The sequence below is a fragment of the Gymnogyps californianus genome, chromosome 12, assembly GCF_018139145.2.
Source record: "Gymnogyps californianus isolate 813 chromosome 12, ASM1813914v2, whole genome shotgun sequence".
Lineage (NCBI taxonomy): Eukaryota > Metazoa > Chordata > Aves > Accipitriformes > Cathartidae > Gymnogyps > Gymnogyps californianus.
The window spans coordinates 1,443,003-1,468,448 of NC_059482.1; the positions used below are offsets into that span (position 1 = coordinate 1,443,003).

At 44.2% G+C, this 25,446-nt stretch overlaps 1 protein-coding gene across 1 annotated transcript in view; it reads left to right on the forward strand.

The window, feature by feature from the left end:
- The first annotated feature begins 187 nt into the window (after window positions 1-187).
- Window positions 188-25,446, forward strand: part of FANCA (FA complementation group A) — a 38,401-nt gene continuing 13,142 nt past the window's right edge. Inside the window, exons 1-26 of the mRNA XM_050903715.1 lie at window positions 188-227; window positions 858-967; window positions 1,948-2,020; window positions 2,470-2,612; window positions 3,225-3,320; window positions 5,538-5,611; window positions 6,723-6,835; window positions 7,572-7,654; window positions 8,117-8,150; window positions 10,512-10,578; window positions 11,777-11,889; window positions 12,867-12,943; window positions 13,410-13,551; window positions 14,129-14,262; window positions 15,253-15,363; window positions 15,802-15,897; window positions 15,998-16,057; window positions 17,504-17,592; window positions 17,998-18,058; window positions 18,157-18,206; window positions 19,361-19,437; window positions 21,343-21,447; window positions 22,014-22,156; window positions 22,650-22,720; window positions 24,170-24,269; window positions 25,091-25,290. Coding sequence (XP_050759672.1) covers window positions 188-227; window positions 858-967; window positions 1,948-2,020; window positions 2,470-2,612; window positions 3,225-3,320; window positions 5,538-5,611; window positions 6,723-6,835; window positions 7,572-7,654; window positions 8,117-8,150; window positions 10,512-10,578; window positions 11,777-11,889; window positions 12,867-12,943; window positions 13,410-13,551; window positions 14,129-14,262; window positions 15,253-15,363; window positions 15,802-15,897; window positions 15,998-16,057; window positions 17,504-17,592; window positions 17,998-18,058; window positions 18,157-18,206; window positions 19,361-19,437; window positions 21,343-21,447; window positions 22,014-22,156; window positions 22,650-22,720; window positions 24,170-24,269; window positions 25,091-25,290 — 2,462 coding nt within the window. The remainder of the gene's footprint in view (window positions 228-857; window positions 968-1,947; window positions 2,021-2,469; window positions 2,613-3,224; window positions 3,321-5,537; window positions 5,612-6,722; window positions 6,836-7,571; window positions 7,655-8,116; window positions 8,151-10,511; window positions 10,579-11,776; window positions 11,890-12,866; window positions 12,944-13,409; window positions 13,552-14,128; window positions 14,263-15,252; window positions 15,364-15,801; window positions 15,898-15,997; window positions 16,058-17,503; window positions 17,593-17,997; window positions 18,059-18,156; window positions 18,207-19,360; window positions 19,438-21,342; window positions 21,448-22,013; window positions 22,157-22,649; window positions 22,721-24,169; window positions 24,270-25,090; window positions 25,291-25,446) is intronic.

Below are 25,446 nucleotides of genomic sequence, written 5' to 3' on the forward strand. Positions count from 1 at the left end.
CTCGGCACCGACCGCCCCCCCCAACATGGCAGCCCCTGCCTCCGCCACTACCAAGATGGAGGAAGGGTGGGCGGGACCACACCGAGCTTCCAGCCAATGGGCGGAGGGTCCCTCCCCCCGCGGGCAGCCAATGGCGGCGCAGGGCGGGCGGGTTTGTTTGGCGGGAAGCGGGCGGGAGGCCGCCGTGATGGCGGGCGTGGGCGGGAGGACATGGCGGGACTTGCTGGGTAGGTCCGGGCTGAGGCGGTGCCGGGGCTCCTCTCAGTGAGCTCTTGGTCTGGCCGTTCCTGCAGGGGCAGTGGAGGGAAGGGGAAGGGGAAAGGGAAAGGGAAAGGGAAAGGGAAAGGGAAAGGGAGGGGTGAATGTCCCCTCTCCGCCCTCATACACCCCCCTTGCCTCCTCCAGCCTGTGTGGTGCTCTGGGCTCCTGGCAGCCCCTCACCTCAGCTCCTCCTCAGCCCTGCTGCCTCTGCTCTTCCTAGGAACCCTCTCCCAAAGGCTGGTGGCCTTCCTGTGGCCCTGCCACGGCTCCTGTCCTGGGGTGGGAGTGTCAGGGCAGCATTTTTGTTGCTTTGGGCTAAGGGCCTTTGGAGGCTGATGGCTGACAGTGCCTGACAGGGCTTTGGCTGTGCTGGGCTGCTCGTGCTGAAGGCCATGGGGCCTTGTCTGCAGAGCTGGCCAGAGCAAACCATACAGAAACATCCTGCACTGCTCCTGTCATGCTGCTGGCTAACGAGAGTCTGACCGGGGCCACCTCCACCCTGTCAGTGACCTGTGCTGTAGCAGCAGAGAGAGGGAGGTGTCCTTGAGGGGTTGTCGGAGCAAGCTGTGGTTATAAAAGAAATCCCAACTTCTCAGCAGGGAGAGCCAGGAAACGAAAAAGCGCCTTTGGGAGCGGAGCAGAGCTCCGGGAAGCGGCTCTGCACCTTCTGGATCGCCATCAGAACCTGAATGACCTCCTCCTGGAGGTAGGAGTGGGCGGTTCGGGGTGTAGTGGTCAGGCTGGGGATCGCGGGAGATCCCAGCTGGAGGTGGGTTCCACCAGGGTCTTTCCTAGGGCAACTGTAGAATGAAAGTCCTGGGAACACGGTTTTCATGATAAGTGAAAAGGAAAAAACAGCACTGTAGGAGTAAGCTGAAGTTTAGAGGTCTGTGTTGCAGAAATGAGATTATCTTTTTCCTTTCTTCCTCTATGTTTTATTGTTACAGACTAAAAATGGTTAAGCATGGTTCTGATTTGGGACAAAGGGAAATCCAGCACCTTTTTCTTGGGGTCAGAACTGGCTTCTTGTGAATATAGGGAAAAAAAATCAGGAGAGACTATTGGGTTTTCTCTGAATTACCAACCATTTCTGACTAATGTGACTGTCTTTATGAAAACCTCTGTCATTGGCCTATATAGACGCTTGAGCCAACATTCTGACTCGGCTGCGTTCTACCTTCTCCTCGCACACTGGAGAGAGCTTTTGATTTTGTTAACTTGAATAGACAATTCAAATACTTCCCACAGTTCAGCCAGAAGGGTGTTTCTTTCTGTACAGAATACTTGTCTTTATAAAAAGAAAAAAGGGGATTTAACTAGAAAAGGATCCAACATTTTGACATGATTCATCAAATTTTTATGGCAGCGTGGCTTCACAGAACAGACTTGAAAGACAGAAATTCTGTTCCTGGTGCTGCTGCTGATCTCTTGGGTGACTGGGTACAAGTAACTTTGACCTGTATCTTCTTTTCTCTGCATAAAATGAAGATAATTGTACTTATGTCTCTTGTAAAGTGCCCTGAAATCTCTGGTTTACCATGACCATGTGGGAGCTTGGTGTTAATTTCACTTCAGTTGCTGCAGCCCCCAAGAATGCCGGGGCTGCTCAGTATGCTTTAGAGGGAATAGGTTTGTAAATGTGTGTAATAGACATCTAAGACTGTTATGTTTTTGTTTGGCTTCCAGGTGGAAGATTCAGTCAAGCCAGGTGGACAGGGTGGTGTAGAGCACCAGGAAGTATCGTCAGAATCATTTATAGGTGAGTAAAAGAGTATCTATTGGAGACAGACGGGAAAGAACTCTTCCTTATGTACTGAATTTCTGCCTGTTAAATGCAATCCCGGTTTTACTTTCTTTTCATTGTTCTGGTCTCCCATTTGGCTACTCATTTCTTACTTGTCCGGTGATGACACCGCTGGCGAGGTCTGATCGTTAAATATTTTGATTATTTGTAAGTGTTACTGTGAGCCCCACAAGACTAAAATACAAAAATCTGCTTAGCAAGGATATTCCACCTCTGCCCCTGGTTGTTCTGCCCATTTTATGTACAGTAAAGGAATGATACATGGAAATAAAAATTATTTGCAACAAATGACATCTGTGCTGGAGTTTAAGACTTGGGACTTCTGTCTTCATAGTCATATGTTCAAACCCTTTTTTCTCCCGTGCCGTCAGGTTTCTGCTTTGTTTTTTTTTTTTTTTTTTTAGTTTCTGTTCTGCAGGAACAGGCCTCAAGATTGGGTGTACCCACAGCAATCTTGGCAGCCAAAACCGCTGTTACCAACATCGAGCGGATCTGCCAGGCTTCTGCAAGCCCCTCTCAAGTCCCACTGCTGAACTTGGACCAGAGAGTAAGGGAAAAGGTTTACGTTTAGTTTATCAAGAAAACAGTAATGTTAGGTTTGACTTTAAACCCAGTTTATCTGTTCTGATAAAATCACCCAAACACGTAGGACTTGAGCGGCCGATTATTCATTTATGTGTCCGGTATCTTCACAGAAGTGTGGCGTTCTTCTCCTATACAGGAGAGCGGCTGTTTTTGACAGCTTGCAAATGAAGTTTTTTGTCTGTTGCTGAAGTGCAGCGTTACACAGGTCTCTCTAAGCAGATCCTGTGTTATCACCTCTGGGGTACCTCAGACTTGGTCTCTTTAAGCCATGATTCCATCTTTATTGATCGTCTCAGTTTGCAGTGAAGGCAGGTGTGGTGATGGCCATCCGTACAAAAGCTGTGCCGCGGCTGCTGGCTCAAGTCACCTCTGAGGAGCTGTCAGGTGTCGCTGCTGTCAGCCTGGCTGCCTTTAGTTCAGCCTTAAGATGAAAAGTTTGGGCCTTTCCCATGAATTCTCCCCACCATTCAAGCCTTTAGAAAGCAGTAAACAGGGAAAAGCAACAAATTGTTTTCCTAAGATTGTGTTATTTACAAAGGAAATGATTTCTGCTTCATTTCTGGGGTGATTCCAGAAGAGGTTGTCTTGCTTGCTTCAAACGGTCAAGGATTTGCTGGCGAACAATGTGTTCTGTCGCTCACTCTTCTGTCAAGAAATATGGAAAATGAAGGTAAGAACTCATGGAGAAACGTTGCCGTGTTACAGACCATTTAGACTTCATCTGTGTGATCCGGTCATGTGTTTTCAACCCTCCTCTCCCGTGAAGGCCAGGGATAACTGTTAAATGGACTAGTGAAGTGCTGTGATTTCTGTTCAGTTTCCCTTGGTGTTTTTTTTTTGGTGACGTAGAGCAGTCTTGCCACTGCTCATCCCTGCTCGTGGTCGACTGCAGTCATGAACTCCTGAGAATGCCTGTGGTTTTTCTGACCTTTCAAAAGCATGAACTGAATTATAAATGGCGAGGGTTTTCTTGGTTTTTTTGTTTATTTTAAAGGAAGTTCGCTGGGAGCTTCCTTGCCTCTGTAGCGGGATTTGCTTTTTTGAAGAGGGCTTAACAGAGGTTTGGAAGTAGGTGAATTACTAAAGTTGTGCGACCGTTTCTGCTGAGAAACTGCCACAAAGGAGAGCTGACAGTATCTTGGTGATCAAGTGTTAGTTTTTGGGGAGCTAGGCAAGCAGCACTCTTGCCTCTCCGAAGGAGATGCTTAACTCTTTCCGTTTGTGCTCAGCACAGTTGGTTCTCCTTAGGAGCCAGCTAGGAAGGGCATGGCAATAAGGTGTCTGGAGTTACAGCATGGGTAATGGGATTAAACTCATCTGAGGTGACACCACAGTTAACAGAAGCTTTGGGGGTATCGTTTTCTTTCCTATTTAGCTTCACTGCCTTACTGTTATCAACAACGTGCGCTAATAACTCTCCATCAGTTGGCAGCTACATTGACCAGACAGTGCAGAAGCTCCCACCTGGCTCTGGGGTGACATGGTCCCCGAAGTCCTTTATGTGCTTTGCCAGCAATATTCAGTGCGTCTTTGGCATTCTGGTTCTCCGCTCTATTTATCTGGGACTGGTGAAAAGCCTAAGTGAGTTCATGCAGAAAATGGCTTGAGAGAAATATGATAGCAGATAACAGGTTGCATTGCTTCACAAATGTGTTGTCTTGATTTCATTTGGGTGGTTTGTTTTCTTAAGATAAGTGATGCTCTAAGTGGAGTTAGGGACTTTTTGTGAGCAGGACAGTTTTGGTTGCTCACTGCTCTGGTGGGAAAGAAGGAAGAGGCTGATCTGCCAGGATAAAGAAGCATGCTCTAGTCTCAAATATCCGATCCTGGGCTGAAAATAGAATCCTGTGTGGTTTGTAGGCTGATTAAGATCTCCTCGTTCTCAGGTAGACATGGAGATCAAGTGCTGCTGTGTAATTGAGATTGTTACAGTAAAGAATTAGGTTGTCAAAGACAAAGTATGTGGGCAAGTCTAGGGTCATGCTACGAGGCAGCTGCTGGTCACTGCAGAAAGCTCGTGGGGCTTTGGCTTTTCTTCCAAATGGCTTGTGCGCCCAAGACTCCCAAGTACCTCTTCCTTCACGAGGTGTGAAGATTTTGTTTCTGTCTGGGAGCGTTGCTGTATGGAGGCTGGAATGAGCAGAAGTTGCTGCACCGTTTTTCCCTGCCAGGTGCATGCTGGAGTCCCGTTCTGCTGGCACGGGACTCTCTCCGGGACACGCTGTTCCAGGCGGGAGCTGGAAGGGATGTTGCAGGGAGGCATGAAGGGCGGCAGTTTCATCCGTGCGGAAGCGATGCCCAGTGCCGATTTTGCCGATGGCGAGCCTGGCGTTTAGGAGCAGGACTGCTCACATGGTGTTTGTTTTTCCTCTGCGTCCATCGGCCTCTCTGTCCATGCAGTCGCAGTGTCTCTTTCTGTTGTCTCCTATTGGGAAATGGATTTGAGAGCAGCAAACTCGCTTCACAGAGACTAATAAACAGTTAATAGGCTAAGCGATAATTCTCTAATCTGTTTCTGGATCTGAATTAACAAGACTTGAAACTTAGTGGTGTTACCTGTTTTCTGGGATATCCACTGCTCCTTTGAATATGCAGAATCAGCATTATTCCTGGGGGCAAAGACGGCTATATTTATTACTTGACCATGAAAACTTAAAATGATGATGCATCTACAACCCTAAACCATTCAAAATTTGTAGGAAGGAAAAATCAAACATAATCTTTCCTCATCTGGTACTTCCTATGTTGTCGTTTTTAAATTTTAATAAGTTCTGGATAGTCTGAATAAACAGAACTTAGTTTTATTTTTTATATATAGTTTACGTTAGCCAAATGTTAATGTGAAGTGCAAAATGCAGACTACGACCTAATTGGGACATCTCGTTAGGACCCTCCAGTGCTGGAAGCTGTGTGGCACCTGCACAGGGGCGACATCGTTGGACTGGGAGAGCTGCTGGAGAGGTGAGCAGAGGTTTATAGGTTTGCAGATGTATTTAATCTCTTAAAGCCTATTGAAATGTAATCGGGGATTAGTCATGAGTATTCTGGACTAAGAATATAGTCAGATGCTGGCAAGTGATCAGATTAGCAGGATTTAAGAAGTTACCCTGGGTTTGAGAGGTTACTCTGGGTTAATTGGCAGAGTGCGAGGTGTGGTGGCTGGTTGTCTGATGGCTGCCGAACCAGCTGCAATGTGAAGCGAAATGGTTGCGTGAGAACCACCGCTGCAGACCGTCGGAGGCGATGCTTTATCCAGCGCTTTGTTTCACAGGCGCAGTGGGTGTGGGCAGTTAGCAGGCAGTGTGGGCAAGGACTCGGTAACCCAGCTCCTTCAGTTCATCTGGCTGTGCCTCCAGGTCTGCTTTGGCAACTCTCCTTTAGCCCGTAAAAATTAGTGCCGGTCTTGACGAGAAGTCTTGCTTTGCAGAAGCTGCGTGCTTCCGTCTTCACAAAACCTTACATTTCAGTAAGGTTTGGCAGAGTTAATCTCCAGAGAATAGTTATTCTAAGAATTGATTCCCCCCCCCCAGTACAGCACTAACAACTAAAACCAGTTATCCTTTGTGAAGTTCAGGTTGTTTTCTTATGGCGTCAAAGGAATGTTACAGTGATCTTTTAGGCTTTTAATATTGGTTTACTTGTCTGTTAATGGGATAGGAAAAAAGCCTTCAGTGCCCACTGTACTTCAAATTTAAGAAAACCAAAGGGATAGATTAAGAGCTTAATTTTTTTTTTTTTAAGCATTCTTATCCAAGTATCTTAGGAATCGGAACTAAAGTCTTTCTTCTCGCAGAACTTTCTAAATGGAAATACTTTAATGTCAGAGGTGAGGAAATACTTGAACACACAATTTCACACGTGTATTTTTCCTTTGAACGTGTTTCTTGTGGAATCTTTTTATAAAGCAAATAAAGCTTTTGCTGGTCCAAATTAAATAAATGAAATGCCACATATAGGGCAGAGTCATGCACAGATGGTTCTTTCCTAAGTCCAAGAGGATGGTGGTGGAAAAAAACCAAGCCTTACAAAAAGCAGGAGGGATTGAATTGAATGTGCTTTTGTTTGTCCTCAGCAACCCGGCCGCCCCTGCCGCGGTGGAGTGGCTGTGCAGCAGCCTTTGTGGCCTCTGTGAGCAGGCGGAGGAGTCCTCCGGGGATGTGGAGCTCGCTGGGCGCGTTCTCTCAGGCAAGGCACTCAACTGGGCGCTGGTGGAGCAGGGCCTGGCTGCTGGTCTGCACAGCCTGCAGCAGCGGCTGTACGAGTCAAAAGCTTGGAGGTGTAAGAACAGAGGCCTCACTTTGCATCGTTTCAACGAGGAGAATATATTTTTGTATTTGGTGAATTTAGCAATTTTTTTTCCCTTAAAAGATAATTGGTTTGAATTTCTATATCCCTTTGAGTTCTAGTATCACAAGAAGGTGTAGTTGCAAGGTGTATGGGGCCAGGGATGATATGTTGAGAGTGTGACGCTCCTGCAAAGTGTCTGAGATATTTTGGACCAGAAATATTTAACTGTTCCATTTCCCCCCCTGTCGTTTTCTATTATTTATTTTGTGGTTTTGTTTAGAAAAAAATCACTACACAATTTGATTGAAGAGCTGTAGTCAGACCTTTGGACCTGTGCATTTGGTCAGGTACAACCCATATGAGTTCTGCAGTGGTAACGGAGCCTAAGACCCGTAAATTCTTCAGTCTTTATAATCCTTGAAGTTTCTCTGCTGCTTGCCATCCATTGTTCTAGGTCCTTTTGCCTGGGAGTAATTTTACTCCAAGAAAACAAATGATTCCTGCTGACTGCTGTGTAGTGAACGAGGCTTTTCAGACACTAGTCCTATTGGGAGACCGAGATGGGGAGGCGAAAGAACAAGTGATCTTTATTGAAAGGGGGATGCTGAAACACTAATTCCTTCTTGATTTGCAGACTTTGCGATTGTGTTTCTTCAGAATGGCTTTCAGCAAACTTCAGAGCTGGGAAGGAAGTTGGAATTCAAGAAGGTCCCCTATGTAAGGACAAAATTCACCTATTTACAAACAGTTGTTAAAAAAAGTAGTTCCATTATGTACCTCCGTGCCTTGCTGAGTATAAATAAATCAGAGCTTAGAGCAACAAAGAAAGGGTGGTGGTCCAGGTGCTGGAGTGGGTGAGGAGAAAATGGTGAAACCAGAACAGAGACTTTTTTTACGGAGAATTTCTCCAAGGTGAGGCATGAAGGGCTTTTTAAGCTTCCGTGGTTTCACCTTGATTGCTCGTTTTTTTCCATTTGAATGTGAGGCATGGAATGCCGGTAAGCGTGGGAAATGCTTGCCCTTCTGTCTATTGTATCTGTTCTACAGTAGAGCCTGAGGTGAAAGTTAAGCTTTAAATTAAGAGGGACAAAACTCTTTCTTTGAGTCAATTTACTTTTTCTGCATATAACTGTAGCTCTTTTAAACTCTAAATGCTCTTAATTTGTTAATTTTGAACAGATCTGTCATGCTGTCTTACAAAGAATGCTGACATGTAAGTGTTTTTGTGATTCGTAGCTTTGTGCAGTCACTTCTGTTTGCTAGACTTACGTTCCCTGTTCATTGCTCAGTCTCTAAGGACACTGCTCAATCTCTAAGGAGAAATCCTTTGCCTGGGATGCTTTTCCTCTGTTGTGCATAATATTTGTGTCATTGATTTTATGTGCTTTCCCCTTTGCTCTTGTAAAGTGAGTGTCTCCTAACACTGCAGATAATTTCTTGCCTTTTATGCTAGTTCATTTTGATGCTCCCAGCTGCAACATCAGGTAGATACCTGAGCTGATTTTTAACAAGTTTGAGCGGAAGCAATTGTAGCACAGAGGTTAGGCTAGGATAATTTTTTCTGCTTAGTAAATTAAACTTTGAATTTACAAAGTTATGTGCAAGTAAGCTATTTTGCTGGCTCACGGTCTGGATTTGCAGACTAATGTTTTGTGAACATTTTGTGTACATATGCAGTCTTTAAACAGCCAGTCTTCAAGAACTGTGCCATGGACAACCTGCCTGTCTTGGCCTGGGCAGTCCTGCTGCTGCTGCTGAGAGCTCAGGCGTAGCAGAGCCTGCAAAGCCCGATGCGGAAAGACTAAACACACAGGGCTTATTTTTGTCTTGTGTCACAGGTGATCTTCACTGTAAGTTGCTGTATCTGCTGTACAGCAGAGGAAGCATTCGCTTACACCTCCTCATGTTCGCTTACACCTCCTCACGTGCCCTACACCAGCGTATCAGTATGATCTGACTGTGTGGCTGCTGTTACTTTCCTGTCTCCTTAGTCCCAGCACTTTACCACTTTTCTCCCTGGCACGTTTCAGCAACGTGCTCAGTGCCACTGCAGAGGTTAGTGCTCTGCTGTAAGATGACTGAAAACCAGGACACAACACCCGGACTGCTTCCTCCCTTCTGCGTCTCTCCCTGTGGGCACTGCCAGCCTGATCCCTTACCCCGTGTCTTGCAGGGAGCATTGTCTGTAGACAGAGATGCCTTACAGACCTTGTGGAGTGCTTCTAAAAAGGGAAAGCTGTAAGAGAAGTGGTTTATTATTTAATATGTATGAGTCCCATCTCAGGTGGCCCTTTAACAGTGTTGGTACTTGACAAATAACCCTTATAAACACAGGACTGGGGGGGGGTTGGAGGAAGAGAAGCAGGCTGTTGGCAGTCAGACAAGAGTCTGCTGACCTGCTCTTCATTTGACCTTCACATTTGTGCAGCCTACGCTGCCACTGACTGACTTGCAATCTGTGTGTCTGAAAATTGCATTAAACGAGTTTTATATAAGGTATTTTTATCAGTGTATACTTTTGGGTCACCTTTGAGGAGTTTCACTTAACTAATCAGCTGCTTAGAAGAACATTAGGATTCTTTATGTAAAATAATTCACTGTTAATGAAGACCTTCACAGGAGGACAAGAACAGGCTGAGAGTAGCATGGGAGCACTGTGCTTCATAGTACTGATCTTGCTATATTGAACTCCTGTGCCCGAGGATAAGTAGAGTTTATCTCCTTTTCTCTATTCTCCCCTACTTAACCTTAAAGTATTCCTCAGCAGGGGAGGAGAGTATTACGTATTAACCCTGTGGACTGCCTTACGAAAGGCATGTGAGGGACGCCTGCTTTGCTGCCCCAGCTCGGTATTAACTGTTAAAAGAGGAGGCTTTTAAAGGTAGGGTGGGACAAGAAACAGAAAAACTGCTGCTGCAGCAGGCTGTAAAGCAGAGGGTCTCTCAGTATGTGGGCTTTGAGTGGTGTAGGCTGATGGTCGAGGCAATGTGCTGTGCAAGCTGCCAACCTGTTTGACCTCTACCCGTCATTTTGGGGCAGATCTAGCTTTTGAAGGAATTTCTGCTAAGCCAACGTGACGTGAAGTCCCACTGCTGTTACAAATGCGTGGCACTCACAGCAGTGTGCTCTTTGGCGAGGGTGGTTAAGACCATTGTTGCCAGGGGTTGTTAATTCAAAGCTTGCTTGTGCAAATCCCTGCCTCCAGACAGACTTTTCTCTCGTGCAGCTTTGCGGTGTTGACACTCGCAGAGGCACTGCACAATTAGGATTGGGTTTGGAAATTAAGTACTAATTTATGTGCATTTTTTAGATGGCTTAATTATTAGCACATTCTTGGGATTGCTTTTAAATTGGTTCAAGGTTAGTGTTAATAGTTTTTGAGTCTCTGTGTCACCTCTGAAAAAATTTGGTAAGAATTTAATGCTGCTGAATGGCTTCTGCACATTTCCCTAGTGGGGTCACCTTCTTCAAGGTGCACAAATTGCTTGTTCCTGTTAGTTCCTGCGTGTTGTTTAGTCTCACAGTTCCTTCCATTTCTCTCATTGTGTTTTTGTGTCATTATTTTGGGGTACAGGGGTGCTTGATGCTGTTGGTAAAGAGAAGCAGGAAGATGTTTCCACATTGCAAGCTATGAGGTTCTGGTAAGAAACGATGTTCCTCTGAATAATGTCAGGAGGAGGTGTTTTTATCCACTGTTACACTTGTTACTGAAATAGGGGGAATGTTGTGGGGGGTTTTTTATTTATTTACATACACCCCACCAATGCTACTTATGTTTAGTATTCTCCTGTCGTGGTTTAACCCCAGCCAGCAACTAAGCACCACGCAGCCGCTCGCTCCTCCCCACTCCCAGTGGGATGGGGAGGAGGATCAGGGAAAAAAAAGTAAAACTCGTGGGTTGAGATAAGAGCAGTTTAATAACTAAAGTAAAATAAAATATAATACTAATGATAATAATAAAAAAAATAATAATAGTAATAAAAAGGAATATAACCAAAAAAAAGAGAGAAATAAAACCCAAGAAAAGACAAGTGATGCACAATGCAGTTGCTCACCACCTGCTGACTGATGCCCCAGTAGCGATCCGCCCCTCCCGGCCAACTCCCCCCAGTTTATATACTGGGCATGATGTTCTATGGTATGGAATACCCCTTTGGCTAGTTCAGGTCAGCTGCCCTGGCCGTGCTCCCTCCCAGCATCTTGCACACCTGCTTGCTGGCAGAGCATGGGAAACTGGAAAGTCCTTGACTTAGGATAAGCCCTACTTAGCAACAACTAAAACATCAGCGTGTTATCAACGTTATTCTCACACTCAATCCAAAACACAGCACTGTACCAGCTACTAAGAAGAGAATTAACTCTGTCCCAGCCGAAACCAGGACATCTCCTCTCTAATAAAATATGTGCAAATGAAAATGCTTGTAAAAAGATAAGCGTCAGGTAGGAAAGGGTGTTTTGGCAGTGTTGGAACCAATCTTGGAGCACCCTCCTGGCATGTGGCGAGTTTCCCCCGTCAAGTTTTCTCACTCTGCTTCTGAGCAGAAACACCTGGAAGGGCCATCATCTCCTCCAATTCCTGCTTCCAAACCTGTTTTGTTTAACTACTTTGTACATGTCAACCTTCAGTCCCGTCCTGTGCAGGGATATACATTAGACTCAGGTTTGTAAATCTGATAGCTATGTAATGTTGAGTAACCCATAGATTTTAAAAAATACATACAAAAAAGTATATATCTCTGGCAATTAAGATAGAAGAAAAAGGAGTCATTCACCCTAATCAGTACCTGGTTGATCATGCTTCCTGTGTATTGTTTCTGAATATTTCCTTGTCATCTGTAGGCTGAATGTGTTCAGTGTGTCAGTTTATAAAAGTGCGGTTCATCCGGATTCCTTGCAGCAGTTTTTTAGACACACCCTGACCGAAGTTCTTACCTACAACCCATTGTTGAAAGGTAGGAATAGGCGGGGAGAAGTGAGTGTCTCCAAGGTGTGTTATTGTGTGTCTGGAGCTCCATCCCACCCAGGCCTCGCTGGACGGAGTCCAGCCTGGAGGACCCAGAGCCAGAGAAGCTGCCTGACTCCCCAGCTCTTTCCCAGGGTCTATATAAGCAGGGTGCCAGATCAGACAAAAAAAAAAAAAAAATCATCTGGGCTCGGGGCTTTAGAGAGCTGTAGTTCAGGAGAAAACTTTAGGTGGAAAATTAGTGCCTTCAAACAGAGCTTTAGCCAACGGCTCGTGAACAGATATTTGGAGTAACATCTAATAGCAGCCTTTATGGAGCAGACATGGGAGAGCTCTGGCCTCTGGGAGCAGTTCTGGCCAAAGGAGAAACTGGGTGGGAGACGTGGCGCTGCAGAGAGCGCTTGGGGCTAAAATAGTCTGGCCTCTGTGTGTGTTTGGGTTTAAGCACAAGACGTGGCCTTTCTCTGCTGACGGGGTGTTTCTTTTGGTAGATTAGAGATAAAGGCAGGAGGGCTTCTAATCCGTGATTTGTAATTTTGAAGCTTGATGTTTTTACTAAGAAATATGTTTGGGCTACAAAATCTCTGGTAAAATCACTCTGAGTTATTATCTAGAGCTGCTTGCCTGTTGCGTGGGAGGGCTGTGTCATTGCTGGCTTCCAGCTGAAAGAGATTATTGAGGAAAAAGATGATTCCTTGCCGATTCTCTGTGCATGCGCTGTGTTGGCCTACGAATATGTGATTGCAAGAACAGCTTTGAGGTGACAGTGCCGTAGTGAAATGGCACGGTCCTTGTTGCGACAGTCCATGTTCCAAAGACAAACGGGAGAGAGGGGACTTCAGTGGGCAGTTTTTAATGTATCTGGCTGCCAAAGCCAAAGGGAAATCTTTTGTGGTTAACTTATGCGTTTTGGGTGTATTTTAAAATCTATTGCTGAAGAGTAAACTTTTCTTTTTCTGGGTACAGTGTCTGATGCCATCCATATGCAGAAAGAGTGGAGCTTTACAAGAACTTGTTCACTGCTCACTACCTTGTATCGCAAAGTATGTCTTCCTGGTTTCACAAAGAGAACTTTATTATGTTGGGTTTATATTCATTGAAATACCTGAAATGGGATTATTTAAAACTAGTACGTTCCAGTCGCAGAAGCTGAACCAGCTGCCAGAAATTGTAGGCAGGAGGAAGCATAAAGAAAAAGTACTACAGGGATTTTTGTTTGTGCAAAGCTCTTAATGAGAACAAAGATAATAATTGAAGATGTGGATTTTCACTGTTAGAGAATATGACGTGACTTCTGAAAGAGTTGGAATATTACTGTTTGTTTTAGCCAATGCTGGTTCCAAGCCAGGATGATATCTGGCCCTGGAAAGCTGATGCGAAAGATGCACGCAGCATAGCTTTTTCAAAAGTCGTGCAAAAGACGTCTGCATGTTAATCTTGACAGTGTATTTCACTCTTTTATGGGTGGCTGTATGTCATAGCTAAAATGAATTGCTATCACTCTTCCAGCTGTTTGTGGCATTCAGTGCAAAGGAGTCGATCTGCCAGCTGCAGCAAGTCCTGGAGACTCACGAAGTGAACTGGCAGCATGTCCTGTCCTGTGTTTCCACGCTGGTCGTCTGTCAGGCTGAGGCTGAGCAGCTGTTCAAAGGTAAGTAGGTATGGGCAAGCCTGCAAGCTAACGTGTGCTCGTTGCTTCTCGGGTGCTGCAGAGGGAAACCACGCCGACTGGTGTAGCAGCATAGTCATTCGTAGTTGCTGTTTTGAGATTCCTGCGCAGAAGAGAACGGCAGAAAATCTGCTTTTCCATTCAGACATTCCACGTCGGCAACGACGTGAATGCCAGGCCTTGTGCCTGACGCTTCTCAAACTTAGTGTACAGCTAAGAGTGGTTATTTGATAATTACATTGATTATTAATTGGAGTAGTGATTACTGAAGCTTAGTTCTTCTATCTCACCTTTGCAGCAGACCTTGTTTGTTAGAGTTTGTTACTGATTATCTCATTGCTGGACTCCCTGCAATTCTTGCAGGTTGAAATCCTAGAGTATTTGACCGTTGAAAGTGCATGAAAAAATAGAAGCGAGTCCCAAAGGTTCCCCAAGCTGCAATACACATCCTCCTTTATGTGGCAGGTGTTTTATCACAGATATTTGTCTTCGTATACTGTAGAAAATTACAGCACAGTTGTCAAGAGCAAAGTCTGAGGTTATTGTTTTATGTTTCTAGATCTACTGAGCCATCTCCTGATAAAGGCCTTTGAGAATTATGATATGGAAAATATGATCACTGCATTCCTGATAGCGCGTCAGGCTGCTCTAGAGGGCCCTGCTGTGTTCATGCCTTACTCTGAATGGTTTAAGGTAGGACTAAATGAGGCCCGACTGGTAATCTTGGATTTAAGTATGGGAGAAACCTGTGCATAAGGAATGTTCTGCTGCACAGCGAAAGCCTAGCTTCAGACAAGATAGCCAGGAATTAGGGAGGGAACCAGAAAGAGTAACAAGTGATTGTATTAGTATTAGGAATTATTTAATATTTATTACTGCCTTTGTGGCTGCGAAGAATATATTTATTTGGCTTTCTCTGGTCTTCCCTTCTTTCATCTGTTAAGTCCATCTTGCCTCTCTAGTTATTTGTCAGGAATGCAGACATGTAATTCCTGTTATAATCATAATCTTGGATGGATTTCAGTATCTTGATAACCAACACTGTTGTTATTGCATAAGTTGTAGGTTATTGCAGATGAAGCATTCCTATTTCCTGGATGTTTGCATGCAGCTGTAATTGCTGTGTTTGACCTTATAGATAATTGGTTGTTAGCTTTTAGTTGTAAACATGTAGGTATTTTAGGTATGCAAATCTCCACATAATTTAAACCTGTGAATTCCTCTGTATGAGTTTGCAAATCTAAGCTCAGCCTTTGCTTGATAGAGTGTTCAGAATGTATCAAAAGGTAAACTAGTTATGTTCTGTAGAGTCTCAGACTAGCTTATTTTCCTTATAATGCCCAGATGAACCTGTGTAGAAACCTGCAGATTTGTGGTTCCCTCATGATTCTCAATCCTTTGGTGCATTTTGGTGTTGCCTTGTTTAACTCCTCTAAGTGTTCTCATGGTAGGCTTTGAGCATGACACAGCAGGCTTTCTGGAAACTGGACAAAGAAACTCAAAGAAAACTTCCGTAGAGACTTCTATAAACTTTCTCTGGAGACTTTTCTCCAGAAAGATTCTCTTGACAGAAAGCAGATGCCTGTAACGGATGTCTGGGATTTGTGTGCTGAGTTACGGCACTGCTGGGATGGGGGTTCTATCCACGCTGAAAGGCTGCGTTGTCATTTTCCGCTGTTTCAGGCTTCCTTTGGGAATGCTGGTGGTCACCACGGGAGCAGTAAGAAAGCTCTGGTCTTCCTCTTTGAGTTCTTGTCAGAGCTAGTGCCCTTTGAAGCAGCGCCATACTTGAAGGTGAGAAGATGCTAATAGAGATGGTTTTCTAAAGACTGACACAGAACTGCTCCAAAGTGAATGTACTTGTGCAGTCAAAGGCTCAGCTTATTATTATTAATAAGGTTCAGCTTATTATTATTGTTATTAGAGTAATTGCATTACTTCTGATACATTATTCAAAACCTTTTCTCCCTGAGATAAGGAAGTAAAGATTCTTTTATTTCCTTGACAAGAAGGAGAATTCCTTTCATGGAGTTAAATTTAAGCACTTCAGTGATTCTCTTTGTTTGTTGTTGTTCGGAAAAATTGCGTGTTGGTTGCCATGAAAATGGCGTATCTTAAAACAAGCAATCTTCTTTGGGGAATATTTGAGGTAAATGACTGTAAACATTAACCAAAATTTTACACTAACTTCCTGTAAAAATGGCAAATCTTGCTGTGAATTTCACTTTTCAGGTCCATATAATGTACCCGCCTTTTGTGCCAACAAAACATCGGTCTGTTCTCTTGGAGTACATCACTCTGGCTAAAACCAGACTGGCCGACCTCAAGGTAAGTAAAAATTGTCTCTTTTAAAAAAAGAGTTTTTTCTGGATCTGTCAAAATACTAGCTGTGTTGTGACCATGTGCATCTCTCTGTAACCTCACACAGGTTGCTATAGAAGATATGGGGCTCTACGAAGACTTGTCTTCCACAGATGAATCTGTGCAGGTACTGCTGGTCTGTCTAACAGTTTTCTCATCGGTCATACCCCTGTTCCTCTGGAAAAGAGCTTAGGTTATCCACCTGTCTGCCATTCCTGCCACATTTGAGCATGCTGCCAAATCTTCTCCAGCTTTAAGATGGAGGGGTTGGCGGCCATAAATATGCAGGCTCTCCCCAGATTTCATGAAAACTAGACTTACGCAGAGGACAAACAGACTGTGATGAGTATTCCGTGATGAGGCTGCAGGGGAACTCAGCAATTAGCCAGCTACTGGCCAGGCAGCACCTACTTTAGCCATCCAGCCAGCATGTGCTGCTTGAAGCAGGGAAGTGCTGGCTACCTCTCGCCCGTCCTGTACTGTGGGGTATAGAAAATAAACGGAAGATTCTGTGGGGGAGGATCTAACGGTGCTGTATGGTGTGGGGATGCAGAGCACAGGTTTGCAGGAACTGGGGCTGCGTTAGCTCTGCTGATTGACCGGCATGTTACAATGGTGATGCTTCCCTCTATGGCTTTGCTCCCAATGATTTGATCACATAGGAAAGCATTTTATATGTATCTTGATTCTTTTCAGTATAGCATGTCGTCTCTTTGGTGTTGTATTCAAAGTGTTCATATTTAAAGGAGATTTGGGGAGGGAATCTACAGTCTGCAGTTTCACACTGGTTCATAAGTTTTGGGTGACAACAGTAATTGATAAGGAAGCATGTGGCTCTATTGCTCCTTCCTATATTTTGATCACAAGTACGGCAGACTAGGGGGCCTCATTTATACAGTCAGTCAACTGAAGTAGATGAAATACAGGCTGCTGACAGGGTGGTTGAATGTACTGCAATGAAATCTAGTCCTGTGATGAACTGAAAGTCGTAAGTGAAGATTTTATTTAATTTCTTCCAAGTCCGATCTGTTTGTCCATTGAGAAACTGGCCTGGGTTGTTGCAGTCTTAAGATGTTTTATGGCTCGAACAAGAGAAACCCAGAGCGGCAGTCCTTCTGCCTGGAGTGTAGTAGCACGGGCTGGAAGCGAAGATTATGGGTCTTAATTCCAAATGTACGAACTAAAATAGAATAACAATAAACTAAATCCAGAGCAGAAAAGATACTGTCCTCGTGGGGGACAATTGAATAAACAATGCGATGTTAAGCAGGAGTATCTGCTGCAGTTGCTGTAGGAGGTGCGTACAGAACTACACGGACCTTTGGGCTCACCCAGAATAGCTGTTATAAATAACAGCCTTATCGAGGCAGGCTGATGGTTCAGGCCCGGTTTCTCCATCCTGCAGTTTTACTCTGCATATCAGGTAGTTCTTGTTATTCAATTGCGTTCGTTCAGTCACTTCCCTTCACAGCACAGACAACTGTTACTAAGCCTGAAAGAACAAGCAGGGAAGTTTATCGTCGTCCTTGATTTCTCACAACATCTTTCTCTCTTTATTACTCGTGTGAGCCAGCCCCAGGGCCAGGCACTTCGTGATGTTGAAAAGGCCCTTCAGATATTTGAAAACACAAGGAAGATCCCAACGTCTGTGATAGAAGCCAGGTACCGTGTGCTTTTCAACTCTTCTTGTTTTGAGCTATAGTAATAATAATAAAAGCTGAGTCCAAATCAAAATAACAAAACAAGAAAAATTGAGGATGTGAGCAAAGGAGGTTTTGGGAAATTCTTCCCGTGTTATCCACTTCCTTGGTAGTCATCTAAATAGAGGTTGTTTGTGCAGGGAGTGAAAAGGCATATGCACACCTGCAAAAGAAATCCACAATTGTTATAACAAATAAAAAGCAAAATTAAAGAAATGAATAACTATTGGCTAATCTGAACTGTGGTTATTCATGTTACCATGAATATTTCTTATTTGCAGGAGCCAAATGAATTCTTGAGGTAATGAGATGGCACTTCACAGCTTTGGCATTGTTAATATTTTGCTATATTTATTTTCTGTCTCAGTATTTTCAGGCGACCGTATTATACTTCCTGGTTTCTTCCTGCTTTGCTCAGGCCACGTGTGGTTAGTATTTGTTTTTGGCTTTTTTTTTGATCCTCCCATTTAGATGTATGTTTGTAGACAGGTAATTTGTGCCTAACCTGCCTGTTTTTCTGTTGCAGCTCCCTAAAACCCCAGATGTGCGCATGGCTTTTATAGATTCTTTAAAGAGGTATTGAGACTTCCCAGTGTTATTTTCTGTGCTTCTGGACTTTCTCTTCAGAACATTTGACTTTACATCAGATTATCGGAGGCTTTGACACCTTGTTTACAAAACCCTGAGTGCTGGCTAACCCTTTTGGCAGGGCTTCGTGGCCGGGCTTGTGGCTTGCAGGTTGTGGATGGGGTAGCTTATCTGTATAGTTGAATGTCTTCAGTTCTGTAATTAGTCATCTAGCCACTGTAAAACCATTATCTAGAAGGAGTCCCGTGCAGCCCTCTGACTGCGGGCCAGATATATTTTTATGCAAACTTTGGAGGATACTGCTGAATATAAAATTTCACCAGGAAGATGAGCCTCCCTGTGAAAGGCTCTCCTCTCTTTGGGAGAGGATATGGGAGAATTGGAAGATGAAACTTAAATGTCTGTTAATGGTTTATGAGCTGCTCTTAAGGGACACCAGGATAATGTTCCAGGAGAACACAGCCCCTCTCGGAACTCAGGCTTGTCCTGTATGCATGTTTAAAAGTGCTTTTCTGCATTGCAGAAACAGCTTTATTTTAAATCCAGTAATTCCTCTGTAACCTATTGTGAAGAAAAAATGTTTGCAACACTGCCTACAAATGAGGCATTTGGTCCTGCATTGTTGTTTCAGACTGACTCTAAAAAAGACTGGATCATTTTTTTTTAAATTGAAGTTGTAAGAGAAGCAGCTGAGTTCTAGGGAGCCTCATGTAATATGTTTTTAGTATTGAGTGCCTGCCCAGCAACTGTTGGAGGTCAAACTTTGGTCTCCATCACATTAGGGTTTTAGATGTGTGAATACTGCATGTCACATAACTTACACTCTTATGGGATCTTAGACACGTACTATATATGAAATAGGTATTAATGCATGCATTAATAATATATATAGTATTGGTTTTGTGTAGTGTGTGTTACACCTGTATCCTTGCTATGAAAGTCTTGGATATAAATTTCTGGGCCTCATGTCAGATGATGATTAAAAAATGCTTCAGATGCTCTGTATGCTTTGGAGCCTCTGTAATTACATTTCATAGCATAGCTGTTGTTTATGCTTATATTTAATAAAGCTGAAGTTTGAATGTGGTTATGTCGTATAATAAATGTCTCTTTTTTGTTGTTTTTTTTGTTTTTTGTGATAGAGCTGATAAAATACCCTCAAACTTGTACTCCACATACATGCAAGCCTGTCGTGCTATGAAAGAGAAAATGTTACAAGGTAAAAAATACAACATTTACTTATGGATCAGTTTGAAGAAAACTTAATTTTTCCATTGATGCTCTCCTGAATTGAAAATTTTCAAAAAGTTACGGCTGACTAGGTCTTTAATCTGTACGTAAATATGCGTATGTTCTTTATGTCTTATTGAGGTATTAAATAGTTAATCTTGTAATGACTTTCTCTGCCTATCCTGCTCGGGTGGGATTTTTGCAGTCCGTGCGGAGCTCTGTGCTGTGCTGAGGCTGCAAATGATGCCTGAGCTAGCTGATTTAAATCTAGCTCAAATATATCTCCATGAATCAGCGTTTGCAGCTTGAATGCTTCTCAGCTCCGGCTAGCCTGGGGTGTGAACCTGCTGTGTTGATCCCTTGCGTAATGGCACTTGTGCTGTCTGGACTCACCACCATCCTCTTTTAAGAGTGGATTACTGTGCGTGACTGAGATCTGGGGAAACAGGAGGGGCTAGGGATGGAGCCAGCGGTGAAGGGATTGCAGTGCATAGTTTACATGCGTTTGGGTGGGAAGGCCCCACTAATTTCAGGTCCCATCGCTGTAGCCACGTTACTGGTGCAGTGTGTGTCAGTGTCATAGATATTTAATGAGCTCTCCTATCTCCTTCAGCAAGTGGGTGTTGCAAACCCGTCTTAAAATGGGCAACGTCCTCACCACAGGCTTATACGGAATGAAAAGGTCAGGCTAGTGAGCAGAGATCGTTCCCGGAGCGTGGTGGAGATAAGTGTACTCCGTGTAGAGAGACAAAATCTGTAATTGACTCCTACTCAGGGCACTTCAGGCGTTTGAAGCTTTCTGGAGATGCTATAGCTCGAGAGGCGTGACAAAGCAGTCCCGGGGAACCGCAGATGTGCAGCAGTCTGGCTGCGGAGGTTGTCCTGGCAACCGGCAGGGATGAAGGATCCCTGCGTGCCAGGATCGACGGGATCCCACCAGGCAGCCAGGGCTCCGCAGGAGTCCTTGAATTGCCAGTGACCTCTAGTGGCATGGCCTGAGCCGTGTCCCCTGCGTCCTGACGGGCCTCATCTGTGTCCCCTGTCATCCCCTCCCATCCCCTGTGTCCTAATCCCATCCCCTGCGTCCCTAATCCGTCCCTGGGGCTCTTGCACAGAGACTGGATTTACGGCAGGACTGAGTATTGGTCAGCTCTAAGCCTGCCCTGTTCGTTAGTGCTCATTCTTGCACATAAAGGTGACTCAGCAGTCTCCTAACACCTTATTGCTTTACAGTCTGTTTATAACAAGTATTAATTTTAACCCTTGTTAAATTAATTTACTTCCCTTGTTCATGGTTGAGTTATTTCTGGCCTGTGTACAAGACGCTGTTCCTGTCTAACGAACTGCGTGGGTGGTTTTTCGGGCTGTGCTGTGGCAGCTTGTTGCTGGTGGCACTCTCTTTCTAGTGGTAAAAGGAATTTCCTTTTATTTCTTCTTTTAAACAAAAAACAGAGTAACACGTAACATCTGGAGATGTTGCATGGTGTTGGGCTTGAGGAGAAGCTGATGACGTAGTGTTCACGCTGTGATGTGTGTGTCTCTATTTTGAGACTGGTTCCAGTCTTTTGAGGACAGCAAATGTTTCTGTGAGTGGTAGAGAGCTAAAGCAAGTAGGAAAGCAACTCTGAAAGGAGAGCTCTTTTGCCTCTTGTCTTTAAAAACTGAATTCCTTTCTGAAACTAGGCATAAACTCATAAATGATTAATCAAATAGCAGATTTTGAATGTAAAATCAAAGCTCTATATGTGGCAGACTGACGGTTTGGGGATCTGTTATAGCTTATAGAAAAGTAAATACTCCTTTTACAGCAAATGTATGCAGAGGTGCATTTTATGAACTGATGTAATGCACGAAGGTGAGGATAATGTGTTGCGTTTCTCTCTTACTTGTCTAGGTGAATCAAAAGTAGAGACCAGCCATTCCAAAGAGCCTGTTGAGCAGCTGAAGGCTGAACTGGCTGAACTAAGGACACTGATTGTGGACCAGGCTAAATATGAAGGTATGTAGGAAGGCAAGTTATAACTACCCATAATTGACTGTTACAAAAGCTGCGTTAATAAAATGTGGCTAATGCTAGCCAAAGCAGCAGTAGTTACTTGCCGCTGGTACCTGAAGATGGTAATCTTTCAGATCGGTATAATCCTTCCAGCTATGAATATATATGTATTGAAATGTCTGATGCATTTCCCACGCTTGAGTTCGGAACTTAAGGTCTGCATCTTTGTGATGATCACTTGGTACCACACCGATCTTTGCCGAGATCGGCAGCCCCATTGCTGGGGCTCGCCTGGTGACTTGGGCCCCCTTTTGAAGGCTGTTTCCTTTCTGGTGTGAAAAACTATTCTTGATGTGTGTTGGGGAAAAATAATGCTGTCTTCTAAAATGAAGATGATGATCACTCTGTTCCAGCTAACATTTTTTGCTCGTTAAAGCTTTTCATAACATACTTTGGGCTCTGATCAATTAGAGTATATATTTCACTTGTTCCTCTTCCTGTTATGTGGAGTTGTAAATCTTCCATGCCTTCTGTCCTGGTTCTCCTCTTCTCCTGTTACCTTCCTGCAGATGTGCCAGCACAGATTGCAATGATTTCTGACAGACTCACAAGCGTCTTGGGTCACAGCAGTGATGAGAATGAAGCTGCTACTTTGAATTCTCCAATCCAAGTTGACGTTTCTGCCCCCAGGCTGGAACCCAGCCATCAGGGCGTGAGTACCACCTGGCTTGGGGTGAGAAACTAGTGGGGTTGGGTAGGTAAAAATGCATCTGGATAGTACGTGTGAACGGTTGCTTTGTCTGTGGAGGACAGGAAATGCACTTCTCCTTTTGTCTACCTTGTAGACAATTCTACAACACAGACAACACAGACTATTCATATGTTTTAACCTCCTGGAAGTTGTTGGGTGTCTGGTGGCGAGATCTAGAGATATGTTCTATCAGCGCAGTCCTGTGATGAGCTAGGCTTTCTTCACCAGGCTTGTCTAGATATTTGTTGTGTGCTGGGATCATTCCCAGGCTGTTACGGGCTTAACTTTCCATCTCTTCTTAGTGCCAGTGGATCTGTACAACTTGCGGTGAATGTCGCTAACCAATTTGTCTCCTTGTTTTAATGTCGGGGAAACATAACATATATGCAGCACAAAACTAGATCTAGATATCCAGCCCAAGAAGTAGGAATTAGCAGCATGTCTCTTATTCCAGGTTGTTGATCTTCTGCTGACATCATTCTGCCAAAACCTAATAGCTGCTTCCTATTTTAACCCTCCTGACAGGTAAGACGCAAGTAAAAGAGTAGGGCAATCAAAACTGGTTAATACGCTAGAACTCCAACACTTGTCCAGGGGTGAGGAGGCACTTTGGGTTGTTTATACCCACTGTGCTGGGCTGGCAATTGCAGGCTGCTTTATCCTGAGTTTCTGTAACCTAAGAACTAATGCACTTTGATGTATACATGTAAATAGAATATGTTTCTCCTCTGTCGTTACTGATCCCTTCAGAAAAAGGTGGCATTTGGCTCTGCTTTGTGCTCTGTGACAACGTATAAAAACTTTCCACAAATACTACGTGCTCAGGCTGGCGTTTTCAGCTCAAGGGAGGGGGATGGGGAATGAAGCAAATTCTTTTTGTCCAGGAATTACTTGCTAGCTCACGCTAGAGATCAGGGGAGGAGAATGCTTGTCTTTCGACAGCGAGCACTGATGTGTCTTCGGGGTGTCTTTTTGGCACGTTCAGTGCTTTTGCAGATCCAGGCACCTCAGCCTTCATCCCTAATGCCATATCTAATATGAAATGAGAGAGGCATAAAGTCTAACGCTGCAGGCACAGGAAGAGCAGCATGATACACCACCTCTCTGCCTCCCGTCCCCTCTTCCCCCTGGAAGTGGCTCAGTTTGATTCCGGCCTGTATGAGGAGGGAGAGGTAGCACTCCTCCGCCACTGGAAGGGCTCTAGCCATCTCCTTCATGATGTAACAGAAGCCTGTAAACATTACGGTCAACATTTCAGTGGAAAACCACTTTGTTGGAAAACAGCAATGTACTGACAAGCTGCCTGTGATCCCGGCTGCCGACAGTACTGAACTAGGTGGCTGCCTCCCTGGAGTGCAGCATGCTTTGGCAACCGGTGCGTCTCTCCCTGTCTTTTACACTGTTTTGCCCTGAAGCAGATGCATCTGTATTGAAAACCTGTGCTGAAAAGTAGCTGTGATTAAACACGAGCGTCCCAGGAAATTGTTTCTAAACCCAACTCCCCATCTGATCTCCTCTGAGGATGGTTTTTTTTTTTTCTGTCAGCTGGGTGGGAAAGTCCCTCCCTCCCTTCCTCTGTTTTGCAACAGGACCTTGTCATATTAATTCCTTTTTGCTCTCGCTTTGTTTTTTGATCCCATTTATTGCTCTGCCTCTGCTTACCTTGTGCTTTCTGTCTGAAAAAAAGCTGTCTGTGCCCCAGGCAGCTTCCTCTTCTCCTGGTTGTCATCTCGGAACACCTCTTTGACTATATATTATCAAGTATTTGTGGCAGAGCACTGGTGGAGTTCATGCCTTTGTAGGGGTCCTTTGTTCAGATACTCCAAAAGTGACACTTCCTTAGAGCCTATAAATGGAATGATAATTGTCCTGTATGGCTCAGGTTCAGTGTGTTTAAGCATTTTTAAATACCTCTTCCTGTATTGGGGATAAAAAGAAGCAGTAAAATGAGCATGTGGTTTTTACCTTCTGCAGGCAGGGACCGTGTCTGTCCTTGTTTGTGAAGATGATGTCTGGACACAGGAATCTCTTACCTACGCTTCTGGGCAGGCTCTGCCAGCTTATTTATCATCAGGTTAGTTTTCCAACCACAAATCATATGGTTATAGTGTGCTAAAGGCTATCCTACCTCCATTTCCTGAGCTGTGGGGCATGTACCTGTCCGGATGGCACTGTGGAGGGATTTCACTAGCTCTCAGGCTTCCAAAAAACCCCCAAATCAACAAAAGCAAAACCTCATTTTGGACAAATAGTATGGGCTTGCTGTCAGGAATGTGAGCTGAACGTTTCCCTACAGAAATACTACTGTAGAAGGTTAATGCATTCTGAGATACATTTTAACAGAAGCTAAAATAAGCAAGTTTATGAACAGAGCCAAAAGAAAATAGTAGAATGCTTAATTCCTAAGCTTCCACGTTGAATAATTCAGTTGTACACCCCTTCTAAAAATAAGACCCCCAAATCTGAGGTGCAGCAGTGTATGGTTTTCTTTTAAAGCACTGTTGGCTTTATTTTCTTTACCCCGTGATATTGAAAAGGTGAAGTTAAAAGGCTGATAGACTAGACTAGCTGTCATAGGAGCTAAAAAGCCTTGAGAGTCTCAAATTCTGCTGGGCTGAATTTACAGCTAGTTGCTTCAAGTTACTGTGTTACAGAAACATACAAATTTTGCTGCAGGTTGACCAAAGATAGCTGCACGATTTCAAGGAAGGAAGAACATGTTTAATGTAACTGGTGCCTCTGATCTGCTAAACTGATATTGCTGCACTAATTAGTCAATGGGCAGAAGCAATGTTCTGCTACTTGATTAATTCTGAGGGTTTTTTTTCTGAGAAAGGTTGTTTTGTTCCGAATGAAATGTCTCTCTTCAGTTCTTTACTTATGTTTGGCTTGCAGGGTCCTTCCCTGAATGATGCTCACATTTTAGGACTAGCAGCTTTTGTGATCCACTTAAGTGAATCCAGAGCTTTAATTCCTGAAGTAGAAGCCAATTTTGGGATTTCTCAGCTTGTTCCCGAAAAGGCCCTTTCCGTTTCTGAGTACTGGAACTGTTTGCTGGTGTGCAGGACAGCAGAGTCGTTTGCCTTCTGCATGAGGTGAGATCATGCATCCACCACCTCCTTGCGTCCCCAGGCGATGGGTTTAGGTTTGCCACCGAAGGGATGCTGGTAAAGCTCCCGTGTTCCTGCGGAGGATTTCCAGAGCATATGTAGGTGTTTGTGTTGCACAGAGGTGCTACAGAGAGAAACAGG